This window comes from Antechinus flavipes, chromosome 4 (genome assembly GCF_016432865.1).
Source record: "Antechinus flavipes isolate AdamAnt ecotype Samford, QLD, Australia chromosome 4, AdamAnt_v2, whole genome shotgun sequence".
In the NCBI taxonomy this organism is placed as follows: Eukaryota; Metazoa; Chordata; class Mammalia; order Dasyuromorphia; family Dasyuridae; genus Antechinus; species Antechinus flavipes.
The window spans coordinates 139,014,503-139,026,694 of NC_067401.1; the positions used below are offsets into that span (position 1 = coordinate 139,014,503).

At 44.3% G+C, this 12,192-nt stretch overlaps 1 protein-coding gene across 1 annotated transcript; it reads left to right on the plus strand.

Moving 5' to 3' along the window:
* The first annotated feature begins 1,171 nt into the window (after positions 1-1,171).
* Positions 1,172-8,733, plus strand: DLX4 (distal-less homeobox 4). Its single transcript, XM_051994785.1, has 3 exons — positions 1,172-1,681; positions 6,529-6,725; positions 8,222-8,733. The coding sequence occupies exons 1-3, from the start codon at positions 1,345-1,347 to the stop codon at positions 8,450-8,452; spliced, it is 765 nt and encodes a 254-aa protein (XP_051850745.1). The 5' UTR covers positions 1,172-1,344; the 3' UTR covers positions 8,453-8,733.
* Positions 8,734-12,192: the final 3,459 nt, after the last annotated feature.

A 12,192-nucleotide genomic window follows, 5' to 3' on the forward strand; every position in this document is an offset into this window, starting at 1 on the left:
GACCACCGAGAACAGGCACTATGAACATCTGATTTCCGAAGCAGAGAGCTGTGTCTTGTAGGCTGCTCTTATCTCTAATTTTGACTTTTCTTTGGCCTAAAATATATTCCAGCAGAAGACCAAAGAACAATGAGTTCTGAGATTGACAAGAGGCTCAGAATTCTCCGGGACCCAGAGAGAAAACTCTAGCCATAGCGCGTGTATTATCGGGCAGGTGCTCGGGGTGTGTGTGTCTGCGTGTGTAGAAGGGGGTGTGTATTCAAAACACGTGAGTCGAGCTGGCTAGGAGCTGGTTTCCGTTCCTAACTCGCGGCAGCAAGCGACCTTCCCTCCGCCCAGGATCTGTTTACCAACAACCTCATTAAGCACGGTTCGCCGCTGCACAGCTCCACATTCCGAAGAGCTGAACCTGCAGCCCGTCCTCCCAAGCCTGCAGCTGCCTGGCCGGCCCCACCCCGTCCCACTGGGGCAGGGTAGGCCCGGGCCGGGACCTGGGCCTGGAAGAAAAGTGGTGAGGGGATGAGACTGGAGGATATGTTTTTTGGTTTCGGAACATTTTGTTTACTGACCTTTCGGAGCAGGGGGACAAGAAAGGATCCGAGCCCTACGTCCCTTGTCCCTAGACCTTGTAGCCAGACCAGGAGCCAAGAGGAAAGTCGATGTGGGCTCAGTCCCTGCACCTGTCTTGTCTCCTTACTCCTGAACCTTTCTCCCTCTCCTCAACTGCCTCTGCCCAAATCCGATACAGAACCGTTTCACCCAGGCTTTTCCTCGTCCAGCTCCGCGAGTCTCAAACTGTCTTCTAGGGGTGAGAAGCCTCTGCCTCCTCAGACTCCTGGGTTTCCCTATTCTCCAAGGGAACTTAATGACCTTACAACATCTCCCTCTCAATACCCAGGATCCTGTACACAGATCCCACCTTACAACTTTCCTGAGGTGAATTATTCCAAAGGATTGATGGGGGGCGTGGTCTAGAAGGGGCTCCGTGACGCCCTCCAGCGTTTTAGCCAATCCTGGACGCAGGGTGGGTGCCCCACTCCACCCCCGGTGCCCGAGAATCTTAGCCTGTGAAGTAGTAGAGGGAAAGGGAGGGGGCTCCACGAAGTGGGATGGGGGGAGGGTTAAAGTTGCTGGGTGGGGGCCTAGGCCCCTCTCCCACCCCCTCCCCCTGGTTCACGTTCTCTGCGGGAGGCGGCGTGGGGACATTCCCCGAGATTTTAAGTTCGGGGGTGGGGGGAAGGCTCATCGGAACCCAAGTATTCTGGGCTTGGGGAAGGGAGAGCGGCGGGAGGCCAGGATAGAAGGAGGAAGTGGAAGAAGGTGTTGGCCAGGCCATGGGTCTAAATGATGCCGGGAATTTTTAGGCCCAGGGCCACTGTAACCATGACCTCTTTGCCCACCACCCTCCCGGGACCCGATGTCCCCAAAGCTTCCTACCAGAACTACCCTCCTGTCCCTCCGCCCGCACACTCCCTTTCCTCGTACCCCCGTGGTCTGCAGCCCTCATCCCCTGAGCCCCCCGAGGGGCCCTACCCCGGAGCTCCGCAGCCGTACGGCTTCGCGGTAGGTTACCCCTTTGTCAGCCCCACAGCCCCCAGCGGCCCCCACCTGCCTTACCAGCAGCCCGGGACCGCCTCGCTGCATCTCCGTAGTCCTGCAGTGAATCTGCAGGCGGTGGCAGGTAAGGCGGAAGCGCCGGGGGAGTGGGTTATAAGACAACACTGTTCCCCGTTTCTGGCGAATCCCCGGTACCTGCTTTTCTCCCTGTTACTTTGCCCTCCAAAGGTTGAGCGCAGATAGCGGGGTTGAAATCTAACTTGTATTCGACTCGACCTAGGAATGGGGGGGAGGAAGGAGGGAGGAAGAGAAGGAGGGAGAAAGGTTTGAGGCAGGAGGAGGGGTGAGGGGGTGGCAGGTCGATCCCCTTTTCCTTTCAAGTTCGACCTGGTTTCGATTTGCTGTTGAGTAAAGCCGGGTCCGTTCCCTCCCCGCTCTCCACCCCCTCCCTCAAATCCACGCAGTAGGGCATGTGTGTGTTCCTACGTGTAAGGAGAAAATTGAAACAAACCAGATGTATACTTTTGGAAAAAAAAGTGTGTGTGTGTGTGTGTGTGTGTGTGTGTGTGTGTGTGTGTGTTGGGGGGGGGCGGGGAGATGTTTGTGTTACCTTTCTCCGGAACAAGCTTCCCAATAAAATAATCGCTTCTCCTTCCGATACCGGGAGGGAGTAACTGTCTTTCCAAGCGGTTCTTATACTAAACCCGCATTAAGAGAAATCACAGCAGAGCCAGCGGGCTGATTATTTGTGGGGTGAAGAGAGGGTTCGTTTGGGACTTTATTTCCTCACCCTCATCATCCACCAAGTCCCTATGAGTTTAACTAAAAAAAAGATGAGAATCCATTTTCTTCTGAGGGAAATTAAATGGAAGAGACTTCGGCACTGCTTCGGCTCTAACCATTTAGGGATCTGGAGGTCTGCAAATCGGGATCTTTTTTCCTCTCCACCCAATTTATCTCCCTATCTTTGATCCTTAGGGGCATGGCATAGGTCTCTACACCCTCTTTTAAAGCTTTGTTTGAGAGTAATGTCATTCCTAAAATAACGGACAACAAAACAAAACAAAATCATGCTGGATTTTTTTTTTTTTTTTTTTTTTTACTCTTTCCCGGCTTCGGAGAATCCAGCAGCAGCAGCGTTGGTCTATGAATCAATCTCTTTTCGGGGAAAGGTGTAAAGAGTACAGTGGACAAACATCACAGATAAAACATTGGACCCTTAGATGGATGGAGGGGCTATCACTCTTAGTAAAAATTTAGGTGGATTCTCAAATCCAGCAAATACAGACTATGCCATTTAGACCTCATATAACTTCATGCACAAAGAAATATAGTCCAGCTGCCTCCAGAGTTAGACAAACTTCCATATTCTATACACAGAAGTTCATACTATTTGCACACAGCCTCACATATACCCGGTGCCCTGTAAATGCACCTGGTTGCACAGCAGTTAACACCCCACATCACCTTCGGAGTTAGCCTAATTGTACCTAATTGCTCCCATAATTAGATTCTCACAATGATACACACACCCTCAGTAATCTGCTCCATTCAGTCTATCTTAGGTTCACTATCTATACAGTGACACTCTCCTTTAGTGACATACCAAGTCGCTATCCTTCACACAATCACAGCAGTATTTCCCTGCCCAGCCTTTCCTCCTAGAGCTCAGTAAAATACTTAGAACTACAAAATGTCACCGATTGAAGCCCCTTTCCCTGCCTGCCCCTTCCCGTCTTTCTGTCCAACCCCTTTACAGTCAAGAGAGAAGAAAATAGAGCCATAGTAAGCAATTTTTAAAAGATCTCAATATAAAGTTAGTGGTGGATACTGCCCTTCTGATTTCCTAAGGCAATGTTTCTCTGAATGTGGACCATGCTGCTCTGACTCCAAAAGGGCCCTGGTCTCTACCCCAAGCATTGTGACACCCATTCTTTCAGTCTGCAGTTTTTGAGAATTCTTTTTGCCCAGCCCAATAGAACCATTTTCCCTGAAAAGATCTGGCTACCATACCTCTCTATAGTTAGATAGTGTTTGAAGGAAAGGAAAGTAGGCATCTGTATTCCTCCTAAATCACCTTCCCTTTTCTTTGTCATCTGTATTGTTTGGAGCAAAGGTATGTTATGGTTTTGTGGTAGTTAGTTATTGAGGGTTTTTTTTTTCCCTTCCTTGAAAAAATAAAACTACTGTGGGTGTGTGCCTCTGTAGATTTGTTCTGTTGATGTTTTCTATTGACTTTCTAATCACCCTTCCTTTGTTTCCCTTAACCCAGGGGAAAAGACAGAAGAAAAATTTTAAAAGATTGAGGTTTTTTCCTTGCTCTTTTCTCTCCCGGGTCCAGTGAAGAAAAATTTCTGACGAAGAGGCTCTTCTCTCTTCCTGCCTCCCTTCTTCTTCTCACTGGCCTCCAGTCTGTACTTCTCTGGGAACCCAGGCCTCATGATCTGGAAACTGGGTGTTTAGCATTCCCTTTTCAAGGAGTGGTGGCTGCTCTCTGCAGCACCCCCTTTCTGAGGGCTGTTTCTTTCTTTGCCAATGATTTTTGTGGCCTCTTTGCCTTGGAAAGGCAGTAGTTGGGACTACGAGGAGAGGTTTCTCTTTTGCTATTTAGAATTGTAGTGATGAGTGGCAAGGAGGGTCCTCTAGGGGCTTCTGGCAGCTTTTCTGAAGGCAACCTTTAAAATAAGTCTCAGTGATTGTTTGCAGTCACTAGAGCTGAACTATTTGTTACTTTCAGGGTTTGCCTCTGGGAGAGAATCACTGGGAGCCATGGCATAGACAGTGAGAAGGGAAAAAGAAAAAGACAGAGCAGAAATATTGGTTATATATACATGTTCTTAGGGTCATGGGCTCTGAAGGGGAAATACTTAGGCCACAACTGATAGCATCTCTCTCCCTCTTCCTCTCTCTGTCTCTCACTCAGTCTATCTCTGTCTCTCTCTGTCAGTCTCTCTGTCTCTTTCAACTCCCACTCCTTGTGTTCCCATTATACCCAAAGAAATCATCTGCACAGGTGGTTCAGATTGGATTGTTGTTCCTGGACCATGTAGACACCATGAAATATATAGCAAGTTATGTCAGGGGAGGGAAAGAAGAAAAAAAATATTTCTTCTGGAAATAGGGGGTGAAAGTTTTTCTGATCATGGTACCCTCTACTGTGATTGGTAATGTTTGGGTGGAGGGCAGATGGCCTAGTCAGGAAATCGTTCTCAAGGGTGGGGAGATGAGCAGATGTAGACCAGGATGGCAGTATTTCATTTAAGTGGATCAGAGACCACACAGTGAAATATATACAGATATACAGTTTTTTCCTGACACATGTAGAAAAATACCAGGTCAGATACTGAGACACCCAACCAGATGTTACTGCATAGGGATACACAAACACACAACTACTGCACAATGAGATTCCTTGACAAACACAGATAACACACATATTCAAAGAAAAAGCCTAAACAAATGAGAACGCACACAGAGCAGAATAACACAGCAGCCATAATAGCATTTACATAGTACTTTACGGTTTATAAAGCTCTTCGGGGTTTGGTATTTAGGGAGAGTGCCTTCCAGGACCTTAATAATGGGTAATGGAAATGGAATAAGAGAAGTTTGCTTGAAGACAGGAGATGTTTTGTTTTGCTCACTTCGCAGGATAAACCACCTCAGCAACCCTCCGGACAAGAGTCTGCCTCACCCAGGGATCCAGTCTAGACCAAAACTTTTTAAACTGATTTGTGAAGGAATCATGTAAAAATTTCTGGGCAAAAAGGAGTTTAGAATAGAGAAAGTTTAAGAAGCCAGGAAGGGGGCCGAGGATGGGTCTGCTTATGCTGTTCTTATGGGGTCGTTGGGCAAGAGTCGGGGCTTTCAGTCCCTGCTCTGCACAGCATAAAACGGAGTATTCCAGAGTCACACATTATGTATCTGTCCCATAACTGGTCTGTACTTCTAGTACTATCAATGAATTAAGAAGGGTCTTGGTGAGAGCAGTTTCCTTTCAGAAGTAAAAACACTACATAAACCTGGTGACAAAAGTCCTTCAAAAGTGGTTCTTCGGTAGGATGTATAAAACTGCAATCCAGCTCTCCCCAAATCAAGACCATCTCTGGTATACAGTCTGGAGCTCTTTGCAAGAGTTTTTTTGGCGGGAGTGGGGTGGGGATTGGAGCAAGAGAAAGTTAATCTTTCAATGCTTGAACCCAGTCAGGCAGGCTTTTCAATAGGGGAGAAGTCCTGGGTCAAATACCTTCTTTCCCACTAGCCTCAGTTTCTTTCTCAATAAAATGAGGGTGATCAGACCCTAAATTCTCTCTTAGTTCTGATAAAAATGTGTTTCTTGTGGACTCTCAAGCCCACTCCCCCCCTTTCAGTCTGACAAGTTGTGGTTCTATGGAATCTACTCCCCCCACCCTTTCTGTCTCTGGAATTGGAGGCCCATAGAGGAAAGGATGGGGGTGGGCTGAAGGCGGGGATGGGATGAAGGCTGGGGCGGTCTTTCCCGGAGACTCAATCCCAGGAGGGTTTCTGCTGCTGGAGTGAGGAAAATAAATACCTAATCTGCTCTGGTGAATGGTGAAATGACAAGAGGCCCAAAGGCTATATAGAATCAGCCTTGGCTTTAGGATAGGATTTGTGACTTCTTTCACACTCCTTCACATGCCTTCTCATTTTCGAGAGTTTCCAGGGGTGGGGGGTGTCTGCATTAGGGATTGGTTTTTCTGGTGGCTCCAAATAAACCTACTTTTATGAAAATGAGGGAATTGATCAGGATTAGGGGACAGTAGGAAAACAACAAAAACTGAGAAAATCGATACTTTAAAGCTATAAGGGGAGAAACCTGGGAGTCTCAATGTTTTCTGTTTCTGAGAATCTCTTGCCAAGAGACATGTTTGGACCCAAAAGAATGAGGAGTCTGCGTGATTGATATTGGGAAACCAACATTCCTTTTCTTTCTGCTCTCTCATCCACCAGACCTGGAGAAGCCACTTGGGTTATCACAGCCAGAAGGACTCCAGCTGAATACCAGGACCAAGAAGCTTCGAAAGCCGAGAACCATCTATTCCAGCCTCCAGCTTCAACATCTGAACCAACGTTTCCAGCACACACAGTATCTGGCCCTTCCGGAGAGGGCTCAGCTAGCTGCCCAGCTAGGCCTAACTCAAACTCAGGTGGGGGCCAGATGCCCTGGGGGTGGGGGTGGGGGTGGGTAGGAAGAGGCCCCCATGGAGACCACCCAGCCTTTCCTCTGTTCTCCATGCAGCCCCAGAGGAAGTAATTGTACTTGAAGAGAGAGCAGAATGAGAAAGCAAAGGGCATTAAGCAAAGTTTATCTTTAGCCTGCTCCCCCTCCCTCTTCAACTCCCCAAATATGGCCCAGTTCTCTCCTCTATTTCTCTACTCCTTCCTGTCTCTGGGCATTTCTCCCCACTAGCCGTGGCACCGACTCAAAGATCTGATAAACTCATTCACACTGAGTTATAAATGACAAGACTTAATGAGTGATTAAACTCTGGTTATTTGCATTTTAAATAGCTAGATAAAACCTGAACCTCGGGCTCCTAATAGCAGAATTTGGAGCTTCTCAGAGAAGCTGAAGAGGAGAAACAGATCTTCCTGGAGTCCCTAAAACCAAACTAGGGGGCAATTGAACACTGGTTAAACTAATCCCTATTTCCCCACCCCCACCCTACCCCTACATAAGACCCCTAACAAAAGAAAGCAAACACCTCTAAAAAATTAAAAGGAGTTCATTCAAAGAGAGAATGTTTAGTCAAATAATCAACTAACATTTTTTGAGTATACATTTTGGGCTTAATATTGGGAAGACACAACTGTAATTCTGCTATCAGAAAGCTTCTGGTCTGGCTGGAGGGATGACACACCCCTGTATGAAACAGAATCTCACCTCACCAGGTAGCCTGAGATAAATTCCAAATGAAGACTCATACAATACATATCATAGGACCTCAGGTAGGAGGGTAGATCCTTTTTAGGTTCAGGGAAATGGTCATGGGATGGCCTCGAGGAATCGACACAAAGGCAAGAAAGGAGAAGGTATTTCTGGATAGGGGAAAGGTATAGATAAAGACTGTTGGTATGTACAAGATATGTCCATGAGACAGGTGAACTTCTCCCAGTAATCCCATCATCTCTTACTGAAATCCTTGCCTTATTTATAAGGTCATTTAAGGGACCATCTGTTCCAGGAAGCCTTCTTAATCCACCCTCTTCTTCCAAACTGGAAGTAATCTCTCTTCTTCTTAGTTTTTTTTGGTATAGTTTCTTCTTAGGACCTATTTGTCATACCATAGAACATTATTATTATATTTATTTCTATAAGCATCCTAGAACTCAATTTTTTGGAGAGTGGGGATTTTGTGTATTTTTCTCTTCCCCAGCCCTTAACGCATTTACTTTACACTTAATGTGAAGAAATTTAAGAGTGCCTCAGTATTGAAACTCCTTCTACTAAGTAGATTACATACACACACACATACACATATACATACAAACAAATAACTGAATTGAATGTATTTACTCTAGTTTAGGAAGGGTTCCAATCTTACTCTACCCACTCTGAACAAAATCTGATGTGGGGGAAATAGGAAGACCTGATTTTTGAGATCTCTCCTGATTCTTTTCTTCTCCTCCTTTTCCTTCATAGGTGAAGATCTGGTTTCAGAACAAACGTTCAAAATATAAGAAAATCATGAAACAGGGGTCCAACATTCAAGACGGGGAGCTTCTGGGGACCCTCCCAGCCCTGTCCCCATCCCTTCCCTCACTATGGGATATGCCCAGGACATTGCCTACTGGAGGTTATGTCGGCAACTTTGGGATCTGGTACCAGCAACAACATTCCCAAGATGTTCAGGCAGCACCCCAGATGATGTGAGTCTGATAAGAGTTGGATACTCCATGCCTCCCATAAGGCTCTGGACCCAGCTCACGAGTTCCCTTCCAGGGCCTTGGAGGAAAACAGCTCCAGATAGGTTTTAGGGGAGGAATAGTGGCTGGAGGAGAGAGGGAGATTTGGAATGAAAATGGAGACATTTTAACTCACCCTCACCACACAAAGCCTCCCTTCCCCAAACAGACCTGAAGCTGAACACCATCCCCTTCCCTCTCCAGTTGGTTGGGTCACCTCCTTCCAAATGGACAGACAAATGCCTAGGAGAGAAGCTAGCATGGTGGTGGTGGGGGGGGTGGTTTATGATGTGGTGGGTGGGGGAGGGAGAAGATCCTCTTGAATGTCATTGGGGCAGAGCTGAACTCCTTTCTCCAGGCTCCTCCTTGCCTCCCCCAGGCTAATCATATGATCAAAGGCTAGTCACTTGTCTAGTTCATTTTTCTCTTTGGAAGGACTACTGTAACCCCAAACGTGAGGTTTGGGCCCGTGAAGTTGGGCAGATACTTTTCAGTAACTATTCTCCATTCCCACTCCCCCTTACCAATTTCATTTCCCCTGTCTTGGGCACTGAGATGGGAAAGAAGAAGAAAGTTAACACTCTCAAGCCTAAAAAATGACAAGAAACTCATAATGGTCTCCATGGTCTAAAGATTTCAAAGAAATGGGAAGTAGGTTCTTGGGGCAGGAGGAGGAATTCAGGGTCAAATTATCTTAACAATTACAACAATTACAACAATTCTCTAAGAAACAGTTTGAAGAACTTAAACCTTGTAGGCCTAAGAACTGGACGATTCATTCATTGCCTCTATAAGCCCTTCTCCCTCCTAAGTAAGCATCTACACAGTTCAAGTGCAGAATGGGGCTAATTATCTGGATAATTTAACAAGTATTTATTAAGCAGTTACCTTCCTACTTACTCCCTTAAAAATAAAACTGTCCACAAAATATTAAGTCCATATCATTAGGTTCAAAATCAGAATAAAGCTAGACTGGGAGGGGAAAGAAAGAGTGAGAAGGCTGGGGAAGGGGCAGAAGAAGGGAAGGGGAGGGAGCAGGTTAACGGGGATAATTGCCTCTGGGAATAGATTATGAAGATCCTTATACTCAGGTTCTGTTTTGCCTGTAGGGAGTTTAAGGAATAGTTCTTTTTTTTTTTTTAATAAAGGGCATCTGCAATACTGAAGGGGGAATTTGGGTCCTTGGGGCCTAGATGGGCTCCTTCTAGACTAAGCTCCCTCTTTGACCAGCCACTCCCTGAGATCCCATGTCTTCACCCTTAGCAACCATAAATGATTAAAGTTTGCAATAAACCCTTCTTGCTCTGGTCCTGAGTTTTCCAGTTTTTTGGTGGTTATGCGAGTTGCCTCTGGCTGATTCTTTCTGAATTGTAACTAGATTTTTCAGGCTAAATTCTTGATAAACCTCTTCACCTAGACTTGATTTATCCAGATTGGTGTTGTCATCAGATTGAACCTGAGCCCTCCAAAAGGATCAACCATAAGGATCGTTGCGGGTCACATAGCAACACAGTTTTAAAATGTAATATTATCTATGCTTCATTGTATTTTTATTTATTTTGTTCAATATTTTCTAAATACATTTTAATCTGGTTTGAGTTGTCTCAGGTAACAATGTTTTTATTATTGTTTAGTTGTGTCTTGCTCTTTGTGACTCCATTTGGGGCTTTCTTGACCCATAATGAATGAAATGGCTTGCTATTTATTTCTCCAGATCGTTTAACAGATGAGGAAACTGAGGCAAACAGGATTAAGTGATTTGCTGAGGGTTACACAGCTAGTAAGTGTTGGAAGTCATATTTGAATTCATCTTCCTTATTCCAGACCCTGTTCTCTATCTACTACATCTAGTGTAGCAGCCCATTTGGCAAAGTAGAACACTGATAACCTATTTGAATCCTAAATCTGTAACTGTGTGATCATAGGCAAATTATAGTTTCAGTTTCATGGAATCACTGAACAGCAGAGTTGGAAGTGACCTTGTAGGCTACTGTGCCTTGTCTGCAAATAAACCTCTCTGCAACATATACTACTACTTTTGCGAGAAAATGAGGAAGAAAAATATTTTGAATCATAAAATTTTATTGATCTTTTATTTCTACATTTCCAACATTTCTTACTATATCCCTCCCTCACCCCCAGAAAGAACCATCTTTTAGAAAAATTTAAGATTGTATAAGCAACAAAATGGAGGATTAGACATATTCACTAGTCTTCATAACCACTCAAATGTCTCCAAAACAGAAATTATGCAACAAGAATAAAACAGCTACTGCTGTTTTGATGATCTAGGACATTGAAAATCCAAAATAAAGTTAAAAAAAAAAGTGACCAAACCCATGACCTTGAGTTTAACCTTAGTACCTAAAACATCCTCCACCATTTTACCAAGCATGGAGACTATACTAGCTGACTCAAAGATACAAGCTTGTAACACCCCCATTTTTTTTTTGTAAATAATATTTTATTTTTTCCAATTTCATGTGAAAATAACTTTTGGAATTCACTTTTATAAAATTTTCAGTTTTGCATTTTTCTCCCTTCCTCCCTTTCTATTCTCCTGCCCCAAGACAGCAAGTAATCTGATATAGATTGTATATTTGCAATCGTAATAGCCCACTTCCACATTCTAGTTTCTCATTTCTCTTTTCAGTACTATAAAGGCCTCAGCTCTAGGTTACAGAAATTTGCCCTAGCTTCCATAGACAGGTAGGCAGTCTTAGCCTTCCCAGAACAAAAGCCTGATGGAGGTGACAATCCTGTAGCACCAACACTGTTTCTGGGCCAAAGAATCAGGGTTGGGAGAGATCAGGAGAGGATATCATGACAGGACACTCCATACAGGTGGGGGGAAGGGTGCAGTATTCAAAAAGCTCAAAGGAAGGAGCACAATATCTAGGTGGGTTGGTATTGACTACCCAAAAGTCAATTGGGACACATAGCTAGGCTGGTGAATTGTGAATTGCCTTCATGGGAGGATGAAAATCACAATCACAGGGGACAGAGTCAGAAAGTGAGGGACAGAGAAAATAAGAAGAATGGAGAGGAAAATTTGAACTTAAGAAAAATTTTGAGCAAAAGAAAATTTAAAGACCTTGAATGCAAAAAGATAAATCAACAGCAAAGAAAACTTAGGACATTAGGAAATATGGTCTCCAGATATAGCAAATGAGTTTAGTATCAATGAATAAAGATTACAAATCAAAGGAAATGATCTAACACTTGATTGGCAGAAGACCCTATGTAATTTGAGGAGAACATGGAACTTCAACATACTGTTCCTGAGTGGCTCAGAAGAGAAACCAACCCTGAAGTTAGAAGGACCTGAGTTCAAATCAGATCTCAGACACTTAACACTTCCTAATTGTGTGACCCTAGGCAAGTCACTTAATCTCAATTGCCTCAGCAAAAAAAAAAAAAAAAATGGGGATTAGGAGAGCAGAATTTGTGACTTGCACAGTAAAAATAATGGATAGAATAGAAAAACTGGCCTTCTAAACAAAAGAGAGAACAATAGATTGGGAATACAAATACACAGCAATGAAAGACAATCTAGAAGCAAAAAACAAAAACAAAACCCAAACTCAAAACATTAAAAGAAAATATATGCATTCACAATTGAAAATTTAAAAAAGAAAAGAAAAAAATTTCAGTAAAACTAACCCACATATTTAAAAGAATTCACTGTATATGCAAATTTCTATGTCC

Excerpts from the sequence above, each read along its gene's own strand:
- DLX4 (XM_051994785.1), top strand. The coding sequence starts at position 1,345 with ATGATGCCGGGAATTTTTAGGCCCAGGGCCACTGTAACCATGACCTCT. Across the intron at positions 1,682-6,528 it reads GAATCTGCAGGCGGTGGCAG|ACCTGGAGAAGCCACTTGGG; the intron begins GTAAGGCGGAAG and ends CTCATCCACCAG. Across the intron at positions 6,726-8,221 it reads TAGGCCTAACTCAAACTCAG|GTGAAGATCTGGTTTCAGAA; the intron begins GTGGGGGCCAGA and ends TTTCCTTCATAG.